At 39.0% G+C, this 26,036-nt stretch overlaps 1 protein-coding gene across 8 annotated transcripts in view; it reads left to right on the top strand.

Annotated features, from left to right (window-relative positions):
* Nucleotides 1-26,036, top strand: part of PLD1 (phospholipase D1) — a 205,404-nt gene that overhangs the window by 144,925 nt on the left and 34,443 nt on the right. For all 8 annotated transcript variants that reach the window (XM_077991683.1, XM_001085464.5, XM_077991684.1 and 5 more), the window contains 4 exons: nt 5,841-5,951; nt 8,762-8,850; nt 22,865-22,978; nt 24,992-25,041. In XM_077991683.1, the coding sequence (XP_077847809.1) occupies nt 5,841-5,951; nt 8,762-8,850; nt 22,865-22,978; nt 24,992-25,041 (364 nt within the window). The remainder of the gene's footprint in view (nt 1-5,840; nt 5,952-8,761; nt 8,851-22,864; nt 22,979-24,991; nt 25,042-26,036) is intronic.

Here is a 26,036-nt window from a genome sequence, read left to right as displayed (position 1 = left end):
CTTCATGTCCTATTTGTCTTTGGGTGTCACCTTGTGTTGCCACAGCCCCAAATCCATCCCAAACTCTCCTTTTGCTTATTTCTGGCTCCCAACAGCACCCAACTAATACTGTGTTTCCTAGGACTTCTTTCACTTTAAGTCCTATTCTTCAATAATTACCTTTTCTTTCTGTCCTTCAGCTTCAAGATTAACTTTTCTCTTTTGTTCCGGAAAGGAATCATCTTATGTGAATAACTACACACTGTGATATGAGTGGCTGACACTCAACTAGAAAAGTGGCTATGAAAAGAAAGAGCTTGATAAGATGAGACAGGTTCTTGAACTAGGTCAGTTTGGTGATGCTCGTTGCCTGCTGTTCTCCTCAGTACAGACTGGAAGGAAAAGGCCCAACAATCAGAGGATTCCCTTCTCTCCCCAACACATACCACTTGTGAGCTTCTACGCAGTTGGCCTCTGCTTGTGGAACATTTAAAAGTGCTTTTGTCCTAAACAATCTTTGTTCCATGATGGACTTGGAATCTCAGGGAAATAAAAAGGAATTCATATATGTGCTGAATTTATAGGGAATAAAAGCATTATGGTGAGAGAAAGGAAGGGAATTTGGGACAAATACTAAGAAAGATCCAAAGGTTTTTCCTTCAGAAATAAATTTCTGTTATTTAATCCATACATTTGACTTGGGCCCATAGGATGGAAGGTGATTAGGGATTGTGGCTAAAGAGAAGGCTATATTTTAGGTTAAAAAATAAGACATAGCACAGAGGAAAATGACTAGTCCAAGTTACAGCTTTGAGGCTAAACCATAAAATCAGAAATATGCCATTTTTATATATTTTAAAATTATGTTTTCACATTTGCGGTTTGAAAAGTATGGGTTAGATTTGATTCCCAGTACATTTGGGACAGTAAAGATAAGCTATATTTTTGCATGTGAGGGAACAGTTTGGGGGTTATCTCAGTTACATTGGTTTAAAACAGAAATGCAAGACAAGTTGGTGAAGTCAGTGAAGAAAATGAAGAGAGTAAATCCCAAACTTAAAATAAAAGGAAATCTCAGTGGCAATGGAAAAGGTGAAAAAATAAAACAAAAGGAAATCAATCAAAATGGGTGATATGTTTTGGCTCTGTGTTTCCACCCAATCTCACCTTGAATTGTAATAATCCCCACATGTCATGGGAGGGACCCAGTGGGAGGTAATTGAATTATGGGGGTAGCTCTTTCCCATGCTGTTCTGATGATAGTGAGTAAGTCTCATGAGATCTGATGATTTTATAAAGGGGAGTTCCCCTGCTCATGCCCTCTTACCTGCTGCCGTGTAAGATGTTCCTTTTCTCTTCCTTCATCTTCTGCCATGATTGTGAGGCCTCCCTAGCCATGTGGAACTGTGAGTCCGTTAAACCTCTTTCCTTTATAAATTACCCAGTCTCTGGTAGGTCTTTATTAGCAACATGAAAACGGACTAATACAATGGGTTTGACTTATTTGACTGTTGATAAAACTTTCTAGGCCATCAAGCATTTAAAGCAGTTAAGGTGATTTTTATATAACCTCAGGGTTCCCTGTCTGCAGTTCAATGGTCTAGGCAGAGCAAGAAGGTTCATATTTTCCATTTTTCTTGTGGTGATAGGGAGATTTTAACTAATTAGAATAGTAGTAAATGAATAACGATCCCAAGTGATTTTCTTCCGTGTTGCTCGAAAGATATGTTTCAAGTTTAGCCGCAAAAAGATGACATTTTTTATTAATGAGTTTTTATTGTGAGTAAAGGATATGGGATTGGACTCAGGCAATGGGATAGATGATGCTGAAGCCCCTCAGGAGGTAGGAAACCCCTCATACTCAATGGTTTTATAGGCATCAGGGAGCCCCCTCCACTTTCTCTTATGCTCTCCCACAGGCTGATACATAAAATGGTCTTTTTTTTTCTTTTTTTTTCTTTTATGATGCAGTTTCACTCTTGGCACCCAGGCTGGAGTGCAATGGTGTGATCTCGGCTCACTGTAATCTCTGCCTCCTGGGTTCAAGCAATTCTCCAGTCTCAGCTTCCCAAGTAGCTGGGATTACAGGCACGCACCACCAAGCCCAGCTAATTTTTGTATTTTTAGTAGAGATGGGATTTCGCCATGTTGGCCAGGCTGGTCTCGAACTCCTGACGTCAGTTGATCTGCCCACCTTGGCCTCCCAAAGTGCTGGGATTACAGGCATGAGCCACCACCCCTGGCCACAAAATGGTCTTCTTTTGGCTTGAAGCTTTACATATTTTAAATACTTAAATGCCTACAGATAGAGAAACATTTACCATTATCCTTCACAGAAAAAATGGCAAATATGTGACCTTCAGGCGTCCCCTTCCATGAAAGCCATTGAGGATCAACCTCAGATTTCTTCCCCAGTGCACCTGCTTTCAAGAATTGCCTCTTAACCCAGCTGTCCAGGAAGTCATTCTGAAACTATTAGACTTCATATGCAAGCTGACATTGACATAATTCTCCTCATGTGTATCTTATGTGAATGAGTTTATTGAATCTTACGTGAATGAGTTTATTGAGTCAGAGCAAATTTTGAGAGTAAGAAAGGAAAGAAAGTATAAGGTTTTTGGATTTGAGGGAAAAACTCAGATGTTACCAGCAAGGGTGGGTTATAAATTTTGTCTATAACTTTTTATAGAGGTAGACATACTATATATAGAACATCTAGTACTAAGTGCCACATACCATTATTATCACTTTGTGTTTGTTATGCCATTTTTTCTTCACAGCAGCTTTAGGGGATGGGGAGAGGTCTCAGTTGTATAGTGGAGGAAACTGAACCTCCATGATATTTAAATGATATGTAAATGCTCTTTCACCTTGGTCAAGGCATTTAAACATAATGGAGATTCCGGTCGGGCATGGTGGCTCATGCCTGTAATCCCAGCACTTTGGGAGGCTGAGGCGAGTGGATCACTTGAGGTCAGGAGCTCAAGACCAGCCTGGCCAACATGGCAAAACCCCATCTCTACTAAAAATACAAAAATTAGCTGGGCATGGTGGCGCGCACCTGTAGTCCCAGCTACTTGGGAGGCTGAGGCAGGAGAATCACTTGATCCTGGGAGATGGAGGTTTCAGTGAGCCGAGATCACACCACTGCACTCCAGCCTGGGCAACAGAGCAAGACTCCTTCTCAAAAAAAAAAAACAAAAACAAAACAAAACAAAACAAAACAAAAAAACCAAAAACCCCTTGAGGTTTCCTTCTTTCCAGGGTACTCTGCATTTGTATACATTGCCTCCAGAGTTGTATAGAATCACATCAATAGCATGAGAATCTTCTCAAAGTAGACTGCATTTTCGGTGCTATGTTCCTTAGTAACAAAATTAGGCCGGGCGCGGTGGCTCAAGCCTGTAATCCCAGCACTTTGGGAGGCCGAGACGGGCGGATCACGAGGTCAGGAGATCGAGACCATCCTGGCTAACACAATGAAACCCCGTCTCTACTAAAAATACAAAAAAATCAGCCGGGCGAGGTGGCGGGCGCCTGTAGTCCCAGCTACTCGGGAGGCTGAGGCAGGAGAATGGCGTAAACCCGGGAGGCGGAGCTTGCAGTGAGCCGAGATAGCGCCACTGCACTCCAGCCTGGGCGACAGAGCGAGACTCGGTCTCAAAAAAAACAAAAAACAAAAACAAAAACAAAAAAAAAACAAAAAAAAAAAACAAAATTAAACATTAATTTGAGTGGACTAAGAATTAAAACTTCTATTTCTTCAACCTTTGTTATTTCTACCTGATAAGTAATAATGCAGCTCCTTGGAGATGATGTAAAATCATGATATTTTTCCAGTATGGATAATATTTATCTAAATTTTCCTTATGAGTTCTCTTCTGTGATATTTACTATATTCATGTTGACAATTAAATTTTGAAATTTTGTTGCACATATTCATCTGATAAATTTTTTAATACTTTGGCGATATTTTGTAATAAATAACTCATATTGGACAAATAAATAACACTACTGAGGATGGCACAGTCAGTGATTTTTAGTAAGTGTGAGTTTTGGATGTAATGGCCTTATAGTTTCAATTTTAAAGTTATTGATTTGAACAAGAATTTTACCAGGCCTTTTATATACAGCAGACATAGAACTGGTTATATATTGGATCGCTTTTTATATTCCTAATGAGTATGGGGCCACTCTTTTTATTTTCAATATCAGTTGACCTTATAAAGGACAGTTTTAACATTCATTTCAAACCAGAAATAGCAAGTCTATTTTTATAGTAATTCTTTTGTGTGTCATGCTATTATTTAAGCACCTACTATATGCCAACATCATACTGCAATGCTAGTTAGAATGTTGAAAAAAAATGATGACCAATTATTGCTGAGTGTTGACAGCGCCTTCCTTCCATGTTCTCTCGTCCTCTCTCCTGTGCACAGCCACAGTCTGCTCTGCAGCATCCCTGACACAACCTGCCACAGCTCAAACGCGTCCTCTAATGCTCATTAATAATAACACTTATAACCACTTAATAGGTTCCAGACCTCCTACTACACATTTCACAGTAATTCATTTAATCTTCTCTATGACCCTGTAAAGTAGAACTCCATTTTATAGAACAAAAATCTGAGGCACAAAGAGGTTAAGAAACATGATCAACAGCTAGTAAGTAGAGTAGTTGAGCCGGGCTTGGAACCTAGACAGTCCTGCTCTGTATCAGTATATTTAACCTATATTCAGGTGTCTGAGCAAGAAGAAGCTCGAGTAATCCAGCCTGGACAGGTGAGTATCTGCATAGAGCGAGGCAGTGTGAGCGATGAGAAAGCAGCAAATCTGAGAAATCCTCCAAAGAATAAACAGAAGTAGATGTGAGATTGAATACAGACGCTAAGGAGAAGAGCCATGCCAAAGAGCATGCCAAAGACTAATGGAATGATGGTATGCCCCTGGCCAGTGGGGTATTTGAGATGGGAAATGGTTTAGAGAAAAAAGTCATGAGCTCCACTTTGATCTGTTTAATCTGAGGTGATGGGATCAACTCCAAATTGACTGGTATGACACACAGATGTGATGAAATGGCAAAGCAGTGTGGCATGGTAGAAAAACATCAGATATGGAATGACAAAAAGCAAGTTCAAGCTGTGAGGCTGATGCTAGTACCTCTGTGACACCATGCAAGTTTCTTTGCTTCTCTGAGCCCCAGTTCACTTTCCTGTGATTAATTTCCTTTATTATGCCATTAAAAAGTTTAGACTAAAGTGGCGTGCCATGGAACAGACAGCCAATTAAAGGTAGAATGAAGATCACATGCCTAAATGAACTACCTTTCAGAATGTATTAATCTGAACAATATCTATTTAGGGGAAAAGGAATAATCACATTGTTAAGTCAGAGCTAGGATGGCCATATCATATGGTCCAAACCAGTACCCTTTTAAGAGTGAAAATATGTGCTCTAAATAAATACACCAGAACAACAGGGATTCTGGTGTAATTGTGGGACTGTCATAGGAAAGGAAAACAAATGGTTACGGTACTCACAGCCACCAGAAGAGGTACTTCTGAAATAGTCTTTATAGAAACCACAATTTGTGGTTTCCAATTTTGAATGAAAATAATCCTGGATGAAAATGGGTATATTCAGGATGTGATTTCCAGCTGAGAACCTTCCTTATGGACTGTATCTAAAGACCAGTTCCTTTCTCCCGTTCCCCACCCCACTACTCTCCTTTGGTTCACACAAGACACTCAAGCCACTGTAGTCATTCAGTCATCTAGAAAAAGGAGTGACTTCATTGTATTAATATGTCTGATGTCCTCTCCATTGCTAATACTTGTTCATTTCTGATTGCTGCCTTATAGTTGCTCCGCTCTGCTGCTGATTGGTCTGCTGGTATAAAGTACCATGAAGAGTCCATCCACGCCGCTTACGTCCATGTGATAGAGAACAGCAGGCACTATATCTATATCGAAGTAAGTCCTGCTCATGTAAATTCATGTGAGAAACTGCCTTCCCTTAAATATCATGCCGAGATTTCAGAGTCCCCAAACTTAGGACCTGTCATATTAATGAGTACATTTTGAGATGTGAAACGTACTGGAGAAGCTCTAGTTCATATCACCTGGATTTTGACCTCCCAAGCATACCTGGAATTGGCTCTGCATTGTCATTAACTCAAGACTCTATTGGGAGTCTCCCAAATCTTTGCTATTAAAATGCATCATCAACTCACTGTAATAGTATTAGACAGAAATACCCCAACATGGATATGTAAGTTTTGATTTCGCTTGGGTTGGAGGGTTTAAGTGTGAAGCAAGTTCTATTTCAGGAGAGCACACACAGGGGTGAGTTGCTAAAATAGAGACCACTGGATGCTACTCGTTTGGGCATGGCGGAGTAGGGAGACTGCAGGGAAAAGAACATGGAAAAGGAAGATGTGAGAACATTAAGAGCAGGTACCACCTTCTTCAATCCTGTGTGAACTACTATTCATTATGAAGCTTTTTTTCATTCCAGAATTTTTAGAGTATATGAGAAAATCTGGGGACACTGAGTTTAGCTTGGGAACTTAAATTACTCTTCAGAGTGAATATAAAAATAGTTCAGAGAACTTGAAAAACCCTGAGAAAATAAAAAGTCACAATAATGGAAAAAATAAATCATAGCGTAATTTCCTTCTTTATTCAAGTCTTTTCTTTCCCAATGAATGTTTTAAAGGTAGATAGGGGAATGGGTTAACTGAGGAAAACCATTCTAGCCCTGTTTTTCTTCCCCTTGGGTCCTGGCTCTCTCCCACTCTGAATAGCAACAATTCATTAGAGACAAGCAGGGAAGAATTGGAGCTTTATTTGTTTCATGAGCCTGGCTAGAGAAACCTAAGTTAAATATAATATATTAGCTGGCTAAATGCAGTGTGGTATCCTGAATGGCATCATGGAATAGATATAGGACATTAGTGGAAAATGAGCAAACTCTGCATAAAGTCTGGAGCTTAGTAATGCTATTAGTATTATTAATTTCAACAATTATACCATAGAGATGTAAAGATGTGAAGGCTGGCTCATCTATTGCCCAGAATCTTTTTGCTTCATCTCCTTTTAGCAGCATTAACATCAGCTTTTCTGGCCGGGCACAGTGGCTTATGCCTGTAATCCCAGCACTCTGGGGGGCCGAGGCGGGCAGATCACCTGAGTTCAGCAGCTCGAGACCAGCCTGGCCAACATGGTGAAACCCCGTCTCTACTAAAAATACAAAAAAAATGAAAAATAAAAAAAATAGCCGGGTGTGGTGACGGGCACCTGTAATCCCAGCTACCTGGGAGGCTGAGGCAGGAAAATCACTTGAACCCGTGAGACAAAGGTTGCAGTGAGCTGAGATTGAGCCATTGCACTCCAGCCTGGGTGACAAAAGTGAGACTCTCTCAAAAATAAAATAAAATAAAATAATGAATAAAAATAAATAAATAAATACAAAATCAGTTTTTCTTTTTAATGTGACCGTAGTATTAAATGATGTCAGTAATGCCATGTAGGTAGACATGTTGGGACACAGACCTGGTTGACACTTCTCTAGTCAAGATAAGCAGTCAGCATTCACCCGACTCTTCCAAAAAAGGAGAAGTAAAGGACACGACATGTAGCCAGTCTGTGTTTACAGCTGCTGAGGAATGCTAAGCTTCTTTATAATATGAATTCAGAAAAAGAAACATGGTTTGGTTGCCACTGAGATTTTGATTGTCTGATGCCCTAAGGGGAATCACATTCTCAAAAGACTTTCTGCACCGTGTCTTCCCATAAGTTTGTCTTCTGGAGGCATTTTACAGATTTATGCACTTAAGTATACAAGCTCATATAGTCATAAACATGATAATGCTGCAAAGGGATGATAATTACGAGTTGTTACATATATATCTCTTTACCTTGAGATGATTAGCAAATACTACTTTGTGATAATTGTCCTTATAAATTACAGATGCGTTGTAACAATCTATTCTATTTGAACACATGATATTCATAATATTTGCACCAAATTTTTAACATTCCTTTATGCAGCAACAAAATCTTTTGCACTGTTATGATAATGTCGTAACTTGTTTTCTAGTAACAGTTTTAAAGACTATTTTGTAGATATATAAATAGCAGAAGTACTTAGAGGAAAAAAACATTTATTTTATTTTATTAACTGGCTTATATGTATGCAACATACAAAAGAGAGTTGAGGCTACTTAAAATAGAAGTTCAGAGATAATAAGATACCCAAACAAACAAGACAAGGTGAAAGCAGATACCAGGAAATAATGGAGAAAGGGTGGAGAAAACTAGACCAGGCTTTTGCCATCTACCCTGTTATAAAAGCAAGCTTAGCATGAGGTAGGATGTTTGCCAATATAGAATTTTTAATCATAAGAATTTATACAGTGTGTGAATCTGAAAGAAACTAATTTCCCTATTGATTGAATTTGCAATGTTCCTAAGTATTCTGAGAATGTAATTTAGAAAATCACCTATGAGGAATTCTCATGGTGGAATAATATAGTGTAACTTTCCACTTGATTAAGTGTTATAGGTGATAAGACCTGGAATCAAATGAGACCCAGAGTGAGATGAGGCAGCTTTTATTCTGTGTCATTGACTTTCTTGATGTGATTTCAATGATCAGAACACATCTGCTGTGTGAAACATTTTAAAATATATATCAGTATATTTTTTATTTACCATATTGTCCTTACGTATACTGCTTACAAAATAAAGACTAACATGATTGTCTTGTTTATTTCTCATAGAACCAGTTTTTCATAAGCTGTGCTGATGACAAAGTTGTGTTCAACAAGATAGGCGATGCCATTGCCCAGAGGATCCTGAAAGCTCACAGGTAACAGCCTTTGGCTGGGAGTTTTTGCTACAGATGTTCTTGTATTTATTACTAAAATGACTTTGCAAGGCCCATTTTTAAAGTACTGTCATTTTCTAGCAGGCTTAAATTTGGTTCAGCCAGCAATAGGTTACTGATGCCTTCAGTCTGAGTCAGTTGCTAAAAATTCTTTAGTCCCCTTTCTAGGGAATTTGAATTCTTCCAGGGCACAAAAATTTCTTCCTGGCCAGTCTGTTTCCCACACATGAGGTTTGTGATTTCTTTTATTTAATAGCAGACTATGAGCTGTGTTCACTTAAAAAACAAAGCAAAATAGACATAATATTTTGCTGTGGGTTATGTTTAAATTCTTGTTACCATATGTCATATTTATTCAGCTCATGGGATTATTTCTTTAATAATTGGTTTGCTGTGATAGAATTTACATACTGTACAATCCAGCCACTTAAACTATAGAATTCAGTGATTTTTAGTATATTCACAGAGTTGCACAACCACCACCTAATCAATTTTAGAACATTTTTATCCACCCAGAAAGAAACCCCATTAGCAGTCATTACCCATTCCTTCGTTTTTTAGCCCTTGGCTACCACTGATTTTTCTTTTTCTATAGATTTGCCTAGTCTGGGCATTTCATATAAATGGAGTCACACAGTATGTGGTCTTTTATGACTGATTTCTTTGTTTTAGCATGATGTTCTTGAAGCTCATCAGTATTATAGCATTTATCAGTATTTCATTTCTTTTTATTGCCAGATAATATTCCATGACGTGGATATACCACGTCGTATTTATTCATTCATTAGTTGGTGGACATTTGGGTTGTTTCTACTTTTTGCCTATTATGAATAATGCTGCTATAAACATCCTTTACTAGTGTTTGTGCAGATATATATTTTCATTTCTCTAGGGGTAGAATTGCCAGGTTATAGCTAACTCTATGTTTAACATTTTGAGGAACTGCCAGACTGTCTTCCAAAGCGGCTCTGCCATTTTATATTCCCACAGTGTATGAGAGGTCTAGCTTCTCTGTATTTGCCAATAGTTACTATTATCTCTCTCTTTGATTATAGTCATTCTAGTAGACGTGAAATACCGTTTTAGAAATGGTATTTCATTGTGGTTTTCATTTGAATTTCCCTAATGTCTAATGATACTGAGCATTTTTGTGTGTGCTTATTGGACATTTGTGTATTATCTATGGAGAAATATCTACTCAGATCCCTTGCCCATTTGTTCATTGGGTTATTTGACTTTTTGTTGTTGAATTGTAAGAATTCTTTATACATTCTAGATACAAGTCTCATATCAGATACATGATTCCCAGTTTCTCCCATTCGACGGCTTGTCTTTTTACTTTCTTGCTGGTGTCATTTGAAACGGAAAATATTTTTTATTTTGATAAAAGCTAATCAGCTTCTATTTTTTTCCTTGTATCGCTTGTTCTTTTGGCATCTAAGGAATATAGATAGTGCTATCTAAGAAATCACTGCCTGATCTAGGATCATGAAGATTTATGCCTGTTTTCTCCTGAGAATTTTATAGTGTTAGCTCCTACACCTAGATCTTTGACTCATTTTGTTTCCTTTTATATATGGGGTGAGTTAGGGGCCCAACTTTTTATTCTTTTGTTGATGGATATAGAGTTGTCCTAGTACCATTTGTCAAAAAGGCTATTCTTTCCACATTGAATTGTCTTGGCATCAGGTACAATTTCTTTTTATGGCTGATTTCAGCTCCATGTAAAAGTAGCAGAATAAACACATAAACACAACCATTATATTTCATTACTTCAAGTCATTGAATGCATGCAGTGAAGAGTAAGTGCATATACATTTGGGAATTAAAACATTTTTTACTTCCAGTGTCATGTGGTACTTTGATCTCTTTTTTTCACATAATATTTGGGGACTTTTATACTGAAGGACATATTATAACAGTAACTATCAGCATTTTATGTGATTCACAGTTTATAACTACATTGTCTCATAGAATCTTCACAACTACTCTTGAGAGTAGGTCATGTATTTGTTGTTGTTATTGTTATTATTGCTGTTGCTGCTGTTCCCATTTTTAGGATTAAAAACCGAAATTCAAGAGGTTATATGACTTGTTTAGAACACTAACAGCAATAGGTAAAAAACAGCTTTGAGCCTAAATCTTTGGACTTTCAACCCAGTGCTTCCCCTCACATGACTCTAATGCATTGATGGTTAGGATTAAAAACCCATTCAGGGCTTCCCCAAGCTGAGGCAAATGTGTTGGGCCTATAGTTCCCTTCCCCTATTGACTGACCATTGGATGCAGGCTGATCCTAGGGAGTGGGGATGACCTTGAGTGAAGCAGGTCCCTTTCACCTATGGAGGACTCCATACTTTTCATACCTGGAGGACTTCACTGTGAGTGTTCTGTGGCCTACATGCTCAATAGCTGATGGGATGGCTGTCTTGATCCCATGGTGAGAAGATCTAGGCAGCACACTACAGCATCCATCACATCCTGCAGGGTGTACAGTGGATCTCACCCGTGACTACGCATCAAAATCACCACTGACTTTTGCAAGATTGCAGAGAGCTTAACACACCTCCAGGCTTAATGGATCATAATTTCCTGGAGTGGGGTCGGGCATCCGTATTTTATACTGCCCCAAATATGTGTTTTTAAGTGTTTGGGAGCCTGAAAGAATATTTTTCTTTACTGTAGTAATTTGTCTTTAAAAATCTGGACTTCTAAAATAATAAAATTAGGCTGGGCATGGTGGTTCATGCCTGTAATCCCAGTACTTTGGGAGGCCAAGGTGGGTGGATCAACTGAGGTCAGGAGTTTGAGACCAGTCTGACCAAGGTGGTGAAACTCTGTCTCTACTAATAATACAAAAATTAGCTGGGCTTGATGGTGCATGACTGTAGTCCCAGCTACTCAAGCTCCTGTGGTCTTGAACGTAGGATGCGGAGATTGCAGTGAGCCGAGATCATGCCATTGCACTCCAGCCTGGGTGACAGATCAAGACTCTGTCTCAAAATAAATAATAGATAAATAAGTAAATAAAATTATAACATTTTAGGGTTAGAAGAAACTTCAAGATATTTTCTGATGGAACATTTCCCAGTGATCTTATCAGCTGCTCCTGAAAGGAAAAGGGATCTGTGACTTTAAACAGTATGGTAAAGTAGCACCTGTTGCAGATTGTATCTTACACTGGAGTTTGATGGAGCACATTAAAGACTGGCAATTTCAAGTTTGCTTTGTGGAAAATGGGGAATTCATTCATCAAATTTCAAATAAACCATGTGTCATTCAGCTCTGATCTCTCGATAGTCTCATTTTTTTGAGAGGCACATTTTCAAAATGGTACATGTGTCACACATTTAGACTTTCCGTGGATACACACACACATCCTCAAAACATATTTTACGTTTTTCCCCCTCTCTGCATCTCTGCATTCTTGTTAATCTCCCTATGTTAACTGCAACTGTAAAACATATTTTTGCTTAATTTCAAATCTGTGAGCTTGTGTTCTGTGAGCTTGTGCTGGGCAAGGTAAAGGCAGAATTAAAAAGCTTATCTTGGGCAGGTGTGGTAGCTCACATCTATAATCCCAGCACTTTGGGAGGCAGAGGCAGGAAGAATTGCTAAAGGCTAGAAATTTGAGACCACCTGTCTTTACAAAAAATAAAAAAAAAATCCAGGTGTGTTGGTGTGCCTATAGTTCTAGCTACTTGGAGGCTGAGGCAGGAGGATTCCTTAAGCCTGAGTGTATGAGGCTGCAGCGAACTGTAATCGCACCACTATACTCCAGCTTAGAGGACAGAATGAGGACTCGTCTCTAAAATAAATAAATAAATAAAAATAAAATAAACGACTTATTTTGCAGGTTGCTGGCATGGGGTGCCCCCTATTCACTAATTAGGGGCCATGATATGCCATCCCAAGCTTACCCCTCTCTCTCCATAGACTTCTCTGTAGTCTTCTTTTCTGAGACTCAGAACTTCCCTGCCAAAGTCACATTCTTAGCAACAAGTATAATTTTGGCTATTTGAAAAAGAATAGAATACAGCCCAAAGCAGATGGAGGGAAATGACAGTCCGCAGTCAGCCAGGCCTCACCAAAGGATACAGGCCCTCTGCCAGGTCCCTCCCACCCTGGAGAAATCTGAGTCTTCAAATTGCCAACTCCCTCAACTGGGCTAAGTCTTTATTTTTCTGCCAGCGCTGGAATCCAGCCTCACAACAATTCCCCTAAGCAATTTCTCGGTTCCTCTCACTTCCTCTGGTTCCTTCTCAGCAGCCATAATTCTTTATAGAAATAGGTTTGCAAAGCCTCCATATTCTGACATGACCTAGAGCCTCAGACTCATGTTTATTCCATGCTGACCTAAGAACAGCCAGGGGAATCAAAATTAAAAACAAAAAAAATCTTCACTCTAATAAGTAAAACTGTCTCAGAGTTGAGGCCAGCTGCCCAACCCACTTGAAACCTTTCTTTGACAACTCAAATGTGATTGGACATCAGAGAGGAAAAAAAAAAATCATAATCCACAGTCTAAAATTTACTGTTTTATGCCATGTTTGACTAAGCTAAAAGATAGGACCAACTGCTCCAGGTAGACACATTTTTAAACACTGTGTGCCATGAATGAATGGTTTCTGAGGAGGATCTCAGATCTTTGCACATGGAAACTTGACATGCATAATTTTTCTGCTTTGGTAGAAAGTCAGGAAGCGAGAAAGTGCATTTTATAGTTTAGCAACAAAAAGTTGACGCATGCAATGAAAATAGGCAGTTGACTTAATGCTTTTGTGTTTTAATATTAAACTGCATTGAAAAATATGCTATTTAACTCCATTAAAAATACAGTTTTGAACATTGTTCAAACTTACCATGCTTCTTTCTTTTTTTTTTTTTTTTTAAACTGAGCCTTGCTCTGTCACCCAGGTTGAAGTGCAGTGGCAAAATCTTGGCTCACTGCAACCACCACCTCCCAGGTTCAAGCAATTCTCCTGCCTCAGCCTCCTGAGTAGCTGGGATTACAGGCACATGCCACCACACCCAGCTAATTTTTTTTGTATTTTTGGTGGAGACGGGGTTTCACCATGTTGGCCAGGCTGGTTTTGAACTCCTAACCTCAAGTGATCCGCCCACCTTGGCCTCCCAAAGTGCCCCTCATGCTTCTTATAACTGTAGAAGAGCTACTGCTTGCCTGTAAGTGGGTGGTATGGGAAATACCACACTGAGAAATCTGAAATTATTGGGGGACCAGATGTCTGGAGACCTGAATTCTCTCCAGCTCTGTTATCCACAGGTATGTGACCCTCTGAATACGTCAGTTTGCCATTCTGACACGCTGTTTCTTCACCAACCACGAATAATAATATCTGTTCTACCTAGTTTATATGAATATATGTGAAAGTAGTTTGTAAGCTGTAAAGCACCAGTTCAAGTAAGAAATTATTACAGCATTTCCATGATATTCATCATCTGGAAATATGTTGTTCACTGTAAATTCAAGCAAGGATAAAGAAGCATGATATTCAAATCAGCTGTTTCAAAATTAGTATTTATGCTAGAAAAAGAAATGTTTTAATTAAAAAGATGTTTAAATGTTCCATATTTTAAATTATTGGATGGCTATTTCTGGATAAGAAAAATTCGTTTTGGTTTCTCACCACTGGCTCTTGTTCATCTTGTGACAGGTTTAGGCACACAATTACAACACTTCTGTCTAGAAGTTTGCTGCCAGAAACCTATAGCTCACTCTGCCTGGGGATCGATTTTTGATTTCCCTGTTATTGATCTGATAACACTCTCCCCCAAAATATAAAGTAAAATAATAAAATGTGTTCTGAAGCATAATATATGTTTAGTTTAGCATTGTTTTAATTTTAGATGCTATTTACTTTGTTGTTATTTGAAGATATGCAAGCTTTCTAATTGAAATCATCGGTTGATATAATTGAATAAAACTGTTACCAAATAGTTTGAGTCTTTCCACATAATCAGTGCTATACCTGTGTTACCTCATTCAGTCTTTGTATCAACTTTATGGGATTGGTTGTGTAATTACTCCCATTCTACAGATGAGGCTGCTGAGGCCTAGTGAGTTTAGATAACTTAGCCAAGTCATATAGCTGTGGTTGGATAGGAGTAGGACTCAAACCATGTCTGTAGGACCTCAACTTGTGCTTTTTACTAGTAAGCTACAAAGCTTCCCCCATTTCAAGGGATGTGGAAATTTTCGAATGGTAAGCCTCCCAGAAATCTATGAAAAATACTTTATCTTGAAATTTTAAAAATTGAATGAGCTGGGCACTGTGGCTTATGCCTTTGATTCCAGCACTTTGGGAGGCTGAGGTGGGAAGATCACTTGAGCTCAGGAGTTCAAGACCAGTCTATGCAACATAGTAAGACCTAGTCTCTACAAAAAAAATTTTTAAAATTACCTGGGTGTGCTGATGCATGCCTGTGGTCCCAGCCACCCAGGAAACTGAGGTGGGAGGATCTTTTAACCTGGGAGGTCAAGGTTGCAGTGAGCCATGGATTGCACCACTGCACTCCAGCCTGGGTAACAGAGCAAGACCCTGTCACCAAAAGAAAAAAAAAATCAGATGAATGTTTTATTTTTTAAAAGTAATGCTTGATAGATTAAAAGTTCTTGGGTTAAATGTCCATCAGTGACAGATTGGATTAAGAAAATGTGGCACATATACACCATGCAATACTATGCAGCCATAAAAAAGGATGAGTTTGTGTCCTTTGTAGGGACATGGATGCAGCTGGAAACCATCATTCTTAGCAAACTATCACAAGAACAGAAAACCAAACACCGCATGTTCTCACTCATAGGTGGGAACTGAACAATGAGATCACTTGGACTCAGGAAGGGGAACATCACACACCGGGGCCTATCATGGGGAGAGGGGAGGGGGGAGGCATTGCATTGGGAGTTATACCTGATGTAAATGACGAGTTGATGGGTGCAGCACACCAACATGGCACAAGTATACATATGTAACAAACCTGCACGTTATGCACATGTACCCTAGAACTTAAAGTATAATAATAATAAATAAAAAAGAAAAAAAAAAGAAAAATAAGTTCTTGGGTTTAAAGAAAATCTATGTCCATAATTACCATATCTTATAATTTTGTACCAAACTGAAAAGACATGTTGGGTTCGTTTCAGGAACACTGTCTTAAAGAAAATTTAACTGCAGTTATAATAAAAAGAATAAAACACATTTTATCTAACTATGCCAATCACTGGTTTCACATTTTTTCTTGTGGGATAACTCCCAAGCTCTGTACGATTCCTGGAGAAGAGGTTACCTTGGGACACAGATGACAACAGATCGTGGCAGGAGACCTTTTGATTTAGATCATGTAAATGCTTTCATTCTAATTCTAAAAATTGTATAAAATGGTAATCTCAGCAGATAGAGAAATGTAAAGATTAGCACAAGGCAGAGGCCAGCAATCATTTTGAGCCTGAGCATGTGCCCTGGAAAAGAGAGGAAGGAAGAAGGAGACTTAAAGAAAAATGAGAGTGAAAACGGACTGGGCCATACTGGGAACAGTTTAATATAAGGTTCTGTCTAACCTCATCTGGGGGCCACTCAGGGCCAAAAAACGATCAAGCCCAGGGTGAAGTCTAAGTCAAACATGCAGGGGAATCCCTCAGCATTCTTAAGTTTGAAAGCTTGCCATTTTCAAAAGATAACCAATGAGAAAAATGATGTGTGTTTGTGCACAATATATAATAATTCAAAATCTATAAAGTCACATAGAGGATAGGTAAAGTCAGTGCTAAATAGAGCCAGCATTTCTAGTGGACTAGTCATGATTTTAGCCAGTTCTTTCATGTGCAGATGAGGAAACTGAAGCCCAGAAGGATCTTCTTTTAAAGGATTTGCCAAGCACAAAATAAAAGGGGTTATGTCCCAAACGACCAAGAAGCTATAGGTCCAATTCCAGCATAACTGATACCACCATAGTATAAAGTTCTCTTTACACACACATACACACACTAAGCCCTAACCACAATTCTTATTTCTGACAGTATTCACTGCTGCAAAATCTACAACGATACAATTTATAGCAGCTCTTGAAGTTCACAGTGATGAAATACAAACTACAAATCCCAAATTCTCAAAAAGTAAAGTGTCTTGTCACTAGCGAAGCATATCAGGCTTCCTCGGGGCCTTCTTGCCAGACCCTGAGACCCAGTTGTGAGCAGACGAGGCTTCTCCTAACTGTCCTTCATGCTGAGGAGGGACCAGGGGGTGAAGGAGGAGGGGCTTATGCAGCAGACAAAAACAAGAAAAGGAACGTAGAGGTACATCACTGCTGTGACCCAGCTACATGGTACATTCGTACTCTGCTTTTAAAGGTACAAGCAGCTTTATAGCAATCACAAACATTTTGAATTTTTTTTTTTTTTTTTTGAGACGGCATCTCACTCTGTCACCCAGGCTGGAGTGCCTTGGCGCCATCTCGGCTCACTGCAAGCTCTGCCTGCCAGGTTCATGCCATTCTGCCTCAGCCTCCTGAGTATGTGAAACTACAGGTGCCCACCACTACGCCTGGCTAATACACACACTACTATTTTCTGTTGAATTGTAATTTATTTTCTTTTCCTAGAGCTCATCTGAATTTCTAGCTCAAGCGCATTTCCACACAATAGGAGAGGTTTTAGTTTTGGCACTTCCTGATAAACGTGGCCAAATTCAGTGATTTCTCATTATTTCCCCTCTGTATTCAGCATCAGGGTTCTACTCCTGCCTCCTCTCCCTCCACATCCCTTCCTTGATCTTGATGCTATGGGGCCCTGGATCTTTGGAAAGGGGCTTCCAGGCACTGGTGTTGATCTCCCTCGGGCCTATTCTGGCATCGGCTTAATGTAGCTTGGGGATGTCAGCCTTCACCTTCAGGCCTGCCTCTCTACCACTTCTCCTCTGCTCCTGCCACATCGCATAGCTGCTGGACGACATGCTCCACATTGCTCTGGAGTTCACCTGAAAGCAAGGCTCAGATCCTCCTGGCTCTCATATCCTCACATTGAAAAGAGAGTGGGGTCTATCCTGTTTTCCCCACAATTCAGCTTGAGGCCGAAGGACTGATTTTTTGCCCTAAGTCTTGCTCTTATTTCTCTACACTCCTGCCTCCGCTTAGAGAATCTCTCTCCAGTTCCCCACATCTAAAAGAAGTTGATGTTTTTGTGTCCTGCTTCTCACCACTCTTCCAGGGTGAGAGTGCCACCCCGGGAGCAATGCCTGCTTTGTTTCTCCGGTCACAGAGTGGGGGAAGTTAACACATTTAAAGGGAAAAATGATATAATGTTTTGTAGCATTGGCCTGCCACATTTTTATTGTCTTATAACATTACATTGGGGTCATTTAACACAGTACCAGCAGTATCGTGCTATTGAGCCTTCATAGTGGTCATTTTTAGTGGCTGCAAGATGATCATTCCATTGAATGGCTATAACATAATGTAGTTAACCATCCCTTTATTATTGGACATTTATTTCCAATTTTTAGCTATTATACATAGCACTGCCATAAGAGTTAGTGAATTCTGAAGAAAAACGTTTAACAAGAAGCCTGAGAATGCTGTTTTATAGAAATTGAACTAATGTGGATGAAGTGGTTGCTGGCATGATGGGTAGTTATCCGGGGCTTAGTGCCCACTAGCCATTATCTTGCTTTTAAGATCATATATATTTTATACACTAGGGGCTCAGATTCTTACCCTAAGCTGATTGCTATGATTTCCCCAAACCCCATGTTGTGAGGATTCAGTATTTCTGAAGGGCATTAGATTCCTCAGCAGCTGGAACTCTTGTCCTCTGTGGATTGGATCAAGGAGGCAGATTGGACATAGTGTCCCGTGGAATCTTCTGTGCTTTGGCTTACATTCAACCACAATTTTGCATTTGAAATTCCAGAGCCCTTTTTTCTACAGCAGTGAAAATCTAAATAGTTTCCACGAGTTTGCTGAACACAGTTCAAAATTTTCATCATTCAGGAAATTTATGAGCTACTATATTGTAAAATAGGAAAGGGTTTGAAATGGAGCTAAGAGAGTCCTAAAAACAAGAAAATGTGAATATTCTGATTCCTACAAACTAAAATTTGCAAGAATGTCTTATAATATTTTTATAGGACATTTCTCAATATCCTACATATGAGATTTCCCTTGTAAAATCATTTTTGCTTAAAAAAAGGACAAAATAGAACTGTCCCTTACAAACATCATCACAAACATTTGTGTCAAAAGACCAGCAATACCACTTGTAAGATTTTTCCAACATTACTTTTGTTAGTCAACATAAATATCAAAATATTTATTTTGAAATAGAAACAAAATTAGAAGCAATTTAAATGCCTGTCAATAGAGAACTGGTTTAAATATTAAAGTACAGATACATGGTCCCTGTTCTTAAAAAGTAAGTATGTTCTGATGTGGAAGGATTTCCAAGATACCCTGTTAAATGGTAAAAATCATGTTCAGAAAAGTGTTTAAAGTGTTTATAGTATTCTAATATTTGTGTAGAAGGAAAAAGTACATATATTCTTACAAATTCATACACTATTTCTAAAAGAACATGGAGGAAACTGTTAACAGGAGTTGCCCTCAGGATGAAGGAGTGAGAGAGAATTTTTTTCACTGTATAATCATCTACCTCTTACATTTTGTACTATGAGCATATGTTACTCATTTGAAAGTAATCTATTTGGTGGTTCCTCAAAATGCTAAACATAGAATGACCACATGACCCAGCAGTTCCATTCCTGAGTATAGTCCCCAAAGAACTGAAAACAGGGACTCACAGATACTGTATGCTAATACTGATAGCAGTATTATTCACAATAGCCAAAAGGTGGAAACAGCACAAGTGTCCATCAGCAGGTGAATGTGATATGTACATACCATGGAATATTATTCAGTCTTAAAAAGGAGGGAATTCTGACACATGCCACAACATGGGTGAACCTTGAAGATGTTATGCTAAGTGAAACAAGTCAGACATAAAGGACAAGTATTGTATTATTCTAATTACATGCAAAATCCAGAACCACCAGATTCATAAAGACAAAGCAGATTAGAGGTTACCAGGGGGTGCAGGCAGGGAAAAACAGGGTAGTTATGACTGGATAGTCACCGAGTTTCTGTCTTGGATGTTGAAAAGGTTTGGGATAGATCATCATGATAGTTATACAATATTGTGTATGTAATTGATGCCATTGGACTATACACTTAAAAATGGGGGCTGGGCGTGGTGGCTCACACCTGTAATCCCAACACTTTGGGATGCCGAGGTGGACCGATAACCTGAGGACAGGGGTTCGAGACCAGCCTGACAAACATGGAGAAACCCCGTCTCTACTAAAAATACAAAAGTATACAAAATTAGCCAGGCATGGTAGCACATGCCTGTAATCCCAGCTACTCAGGAGACTGAGGCAGGAGAATTGCTTGAACCCGGGAGGCAGAGGTTGTGGTGAGCCAAGATCACACCATTGCGCTCCAGCCTGGGCAACAAGAGTGAAACTCCATCTTAGGAAAAAAAAAAGGGTAAAATGGCAAATTTTATATTATATGTATTTTACCACAATAAAATGTAATTTAATTTAAAGAAAATATAACTTTATTTAAAGAAAAAAGTATGTAATATATTATATACATTTTACAAATAAAATGTAATTTAATTTAAAGAAAAAAACTCCTGTTCAGCTTAGCCTCTTCTCTACCAGAAACTTCCCCAGAAACATTTTTCCAACCTGATCCCATCCTCCTAAAGCAAATAATACCGCGTGTATAGCATGTGCCAGGGTTCTTGATTGAGCACTATCAAAACCAGAAAGATATGTGGACAGGCATCCTGTGTTTCCAAGGAGCTTATCACGTAGCCTAGAGAGCAGATGTGTGTATCACTATCGTGTGAAGCAGAAAGAGTGCTGAACAGGCATCCTAGCCATGTGCTGTGAGTGCCGAGGCAAGAATAAACCAACTCGGACTGGAAGGGCCAAGATGGCTTGGCAGAGGAAGTAGCCGATAAGGTGACCTAGAAGAAGTGGGATTCATTGGAGGCCCGGAAGGCTGATAAGCCAAGCTTTATTAGTAGGAAGGTGTACCTCTGAACAAAGGTGGTAGTCTCCTGTCACTGGGCTGTGGTTATGGGAGGATTATACTGTAAGGCAGTATAACCCTGAATTCTGAAAAGGCAGTTGAGGCCAAATGACATCCATTTTTAAGTGTCCAGTTTAATTTATTTTGAGTTTTAAATGTTGGCTGTGGGGAAATAGCTTAATAGCTTAGGTTTTTTGTTTGTTTGTTTGTTTGTTTGTTTCTGTTCTTTTTCACTATCCTGCTCACCATATAGGGATATGAGCCTTTTATTCTTATCAAGCAGCAAACTTGAACAGTTTACATTTTTTAATGTTTTCTTTCCAACTCAAACTATGTTTGCCATCTAGTGATTAATCTATGCCATTACAACAACCTACTTAATTTCCTTGTTTCTTAGCAAGGCAGCCAAACTGTCACAGGCCTCCAAATTCTGTTGTTGGTAGTCATTTTTGCCCTGAACTTCTCTCCCCACTTGCCCTCACGTATACATCGACATTCAGAGACATCAGTAATAAAATCTGATCCCCCAAAGAGTACTATAATATTCACATGAGAGAAAATTTTAGTTGGTTAGAAGAAAATGCACTTTAGAAATGAGAAGTTTAAGTAGATCGGACTTGAAAATTAACCAATAACAACACACGTTTGTGTGACTGTAGTCCTCCCAGATATCCCGGCGAAATTCATTGATCACAGTGTATGTCACATTCCTTTCGAGGCTTTTTCTTCTTCCTGTATATCCTATAAATAGAGACAAGAATGTTAATAGCTTTTGATTCTGAATAAATGGTACCTATTTGGAGCATACTTCAAATTTCTGACTTTCTGAATGCCTGTCAAAGAGGGAAACCTACACTTTCTTCTTCTATTGTTATATCATTGAGTAGAATTCATTTTCCGTCAAAGGTTGTCGTTAATCACTTGAGACAGTGGGACATGAAATACTGTGTTGTATGTGCAGGGGGCTTAAATGTACATATTGGCCACTCAGAATTCTTTTTTTTTTTTTTTGAGACAGAGTCTCGCTCTGTCGCCCAGGCTGGAGTGCAGTGGCGCCATCTCTGCTCACTGCAAGCTCTGCCTCCCGGGTTCACGCCATTCTCCTGCCTCAGCCTCCCGAGTAGCTGGGACTACAGGCGCCCGCCACCACGCCCGGCTAATTTTTTGTATATTTAGTAGAGACGGGGTTTCACCGTGTTAGCCAGGATGGTCTCGATCTCCTGACCTCGTGGTCCACCTGCCTCGGCCTCCCAAAGTGCTGGGATTACAGGCATGAACCACTGCGCCCGGCCGGCCTCTCAGAATTCTTAAAGGGCCTAGGGTAACATTTTACAGCTGAAAACTCAGAGTTTCTAAGTAGATAATGATGACTTCTGTTTTGGAAAATATAATAGATCCAGTGTGTCTTTTTGCCCCTGAGATCTTGGCTATGAGAACTGATTTACTCAACAATTATTAACTGAATGTCTACTATTTCCATGACTCTAGCTAGGTACTGTGTTAACTATTAAGATAACATCTTTTTTCAAAACTTTGTTATAGCCTCCTCTCCCTGCCTCTTTCCGTGGGATCCAAGCAAGGATTTCTTACACTGCATTTTGTCCTACAAGCGATTATGCTGTAGAGAGACAATGGGTACAATTTCTACTTTACTGCCAAGTTCAGCTTGTTATTCAGGCTATGAAGCGATAGCCTGGATGACAACTTCTGTCCTCCAGTCCAACAGCACCCCCCTCCCAAGTCCTGAAATGTGACAGAACGTGTTGACGTGTTGTAGGAAGCCATTCACTCAATCTCAAAAACCATGTGAATTGCTTGGCTGTCATTTAAAGCTGATACTACCTTTTATTTTTTGGGTGAATTTCTCTGCATCTGACCTTTGCAGGGAAAACCAGAAATACCGGGTATATGTCGTGATACCGCTTCTGCCAGGGTTCGAAGGAGACATTTCAACCGGCGGAGGAAATGCTCTACAGGCAATCATGCACTTCAACTACAGGTGCCAAAACTCTAAATGGTCTGTTTTGAGCTTTGGATCATGCGTGTAAGCTGATGAAGAGAATGGCAGTGTTTCTCTGCCTCCATTCAGTGGAATGGGGAACGAATGAACACTTTATCTTACTTTCAAATCTTGGCCTGTTTGCTAGTTGGTAAAATTCAAATGGAGTCTACAATGATAAATGATTGGCCTAAGACACATGGCAAACATAAACGAACTAAAATATTAGTCCCTCTTGTATAGTTATTGTCTATTTCTATATATGTATAATGTTGATTGAAACTTATCTTTAAGTGGTTAAATAGCTATTGAGATTTACATGTACTTTGCAGTAAATAGAGAAAAAATAAATGCCTGCAATGGTATGATTTGCTTGTGTTTGGTTATGATTTTTTAGGCAGCAAGTCCTTCAACAAGGTTGATAATGATAGCTTCTGTTAGTAAATACATTTCCGGAATTTTGTTTTCTCTACCACATCTTTGTTAAAATTTTAGGGAAAGTTTTGTGCTTGATATTTTTAAAAGCTGAGTTTTTATATGTATTTAAAAGGGCACACTTGGGTTCCTCTTAAGGCTTCAGATATGGTCAGTGGAGCATTGTGAAAAGGGCTAGAAAGTGCTAGCTGGTGGCTGGGGGGAGCACAGGCTAGAGAGCCTGCATAGAAAGGGCTGGAAAGGCACCTCTGACCTTCTTTCAGGGTCACTTAACCAAAATCTCTTATTTTTGTGAACCACCTGTAGTTTCTCACCTTTCTAATCAAACCCTTTTGAAAGGTGGGAGAGGACGAACGATACCTTACATAGAACCCTTGGTAAGTAAAGCAGATTAGGGGTCAGGGCCTTGGTCAAATCAGGGGTGGAGGCTTAGATGCCCTCCTGCTTGGGCCCCTCCCCAGATGCTCCTGCTGGAGGATCTGTGAGCAGTTTGAGTGCACCATTGTAGTGGAAATTTTTTTTTTAATGCTCTTTTTTCTCACTGATGTTTCAGACTTGTATCTGTTTATCTACCAGCATTTCAAGGATATATTTTGTTTGTTTCCTTCAGGGTGCTTTGCCTTGTTGCAGTACAAGAGAGCTTTAACTGTGCTTTGGCCTATATACTTGGACTGAAGATTTGCACATTTCTAATATTATCTGATTTACAAAATGATAAAAAAAAAAAAAGCTTTTCAAGTATTTAAGGCTCTGACATAATGTTTAATTGAATTTTATCAATTTCATTCACCATTCTAATATTATTTTTGCAATATTGTCAATTGTAATTGTTTTCTATGACTATTTTCTTGCCTTCGAACCAGCTGAACGAAGTAACACATTTGTCTTTTGTTCAGAAACAAAATCTATAACCTTTTACTATGCAAAAACATCTCTATTTGCTGGCATCATCTTTAATAATATCAGCATTTCTCAGGCATAAGTATACTCTTTATTACTCTCATAGAACAAGCAGATGAAGCATAGAATTTTTGGTTTTGTCAGATTTTATAATTCATGAACGATTATCAGAGTCTTAAGAAACAAAATCATTAGCAGAGTCCTTTATCTGAGACTATATTTTTCATTTTTAAGTGGTTTTGCTGACTTTAGAGACAGCCCATTCTAATAGTTTAATTCGTAAATTATTCTGCTAAGTGCTTGCCCTTTTCACCTCTGAGAGCAATGTGATTCTGTAAGTATTCTTATCTACTGATGCATTCTAAATTTATCTTTGCTGTTATCCAGTTTTGTAAGAGGGAAAGTTCATTCATGACCCATCGTTTTTCAATAGCCTCTCTTTCTAAAATCTGACATAACTTTTCCATTTACCCAACTCAAAACAGCTATCATGTCCCATTAGTAACATTACAAAAGTGATATTCATGTAACTTTTTAGCATTTAGAAATATACGTAGCATCTTCTCATAGAAGCACTTGTTCTGTTTTTACTTGTGTTAGAATTAAACCTACAGATACTACATGGGATTGGTTGTTTTGAAACCTCTGTAATTATTTTTTTCCTTTACATATTTTCAGAACCATGTGCAGAGGAGAAAATTCCATCCTTGGACAGTTAAAAGCAGAGCGTAAGTAACTGCTTTTTTTCTCATATGGTTGTTTTTTATTATGAAGGCGAGGTATCAGTAATCATTAATGTTTCACAGTGTGATTATAGAACTCTATTTATAAAAGGTACCCCACAAAATGTTCACCTGTAATAAAGCATTTATTCTCATTAAGTTGCCCAAACCATTATTCAAATGAAGACACCAAGACTAAATAGGTAATAAAAACTGAGCATCTTTATAATTTCTATTTATTTTTGTTTATAATTATTTTGATAATAACAATCATGAGATATTATAGTTGTTTGTTCTTCTTTATCTACTGAATGCAATTTTTTATACTTTTCAAAGACGCTTTCACAGATGTCTTCTTTTTTTTTTTGAGACTGGGCTTCATTCTTGTTGCCCAGGCTGGAGTGCAATGGCATGGTCCCAACTCACTGCAACCTCTCCCTCCTGGGTTCAAGCAGTTCTTTTGCCTCAGCCTCCCAAGTAGCTGGGATTACAGGCGTGCACCACCACGCCCAACTAATTTTTTTTTGTACTTCTAGTAGAGACAAGGTTTCACCATGTTGGCCAGGCCTGTCTGAAACTCCTGACCTCGGGTGATCCGCCCGCCTCGGGCTCCCAAGGTGCTGGGATTACAGGTGTGAGTCACCATGCCCGGCCTCAGATGTCTTCTTAATTGATTCTTCTACCTAGTTCTTGGCTACAATATATTGTAACTAGAGGTTTACGTATCTATATCTCCCTGAACTATGGGTTCAGCATATAGTGGGCACTCAATATTGCCCTATATCTCTGTGCAATCAAAACAAACTAAACTGGAGTCAGAACCCAAGTTGTATGACTTCCAGTTCAAGTTGGGTCCAGATTGTGAAAACTTGGACAGCCACACTAAAAAGGCTATGTTTTATCCAGAAGGCAAGAAGACTTTGGTGGACACCTCTGAGCCCCTGGAGCAAACTCATCAAACTGACATTTATATGAAGATTCATTTACTGTTGGTAAACAGG

The sequence above is a fragment of the Macaca mulatta genome, chromosome 2 (genome assembly GCF_049350105.2).
Source record: "Macaca mulatta isolate MMU2019108-1 chromosome 2, T2T-MMU8v2.0, whole genome shotgun sequence".
NCBI lineage: Eukaryota > Metazoa > Chordata > Mammalia > Primates > Cercopithecidae > Macaca > Macaca mulatta.
Note: the sequence above shows the minus strand (reverse complement) of the source record. Positions and strands in the feature narration are given on the sequence as shown.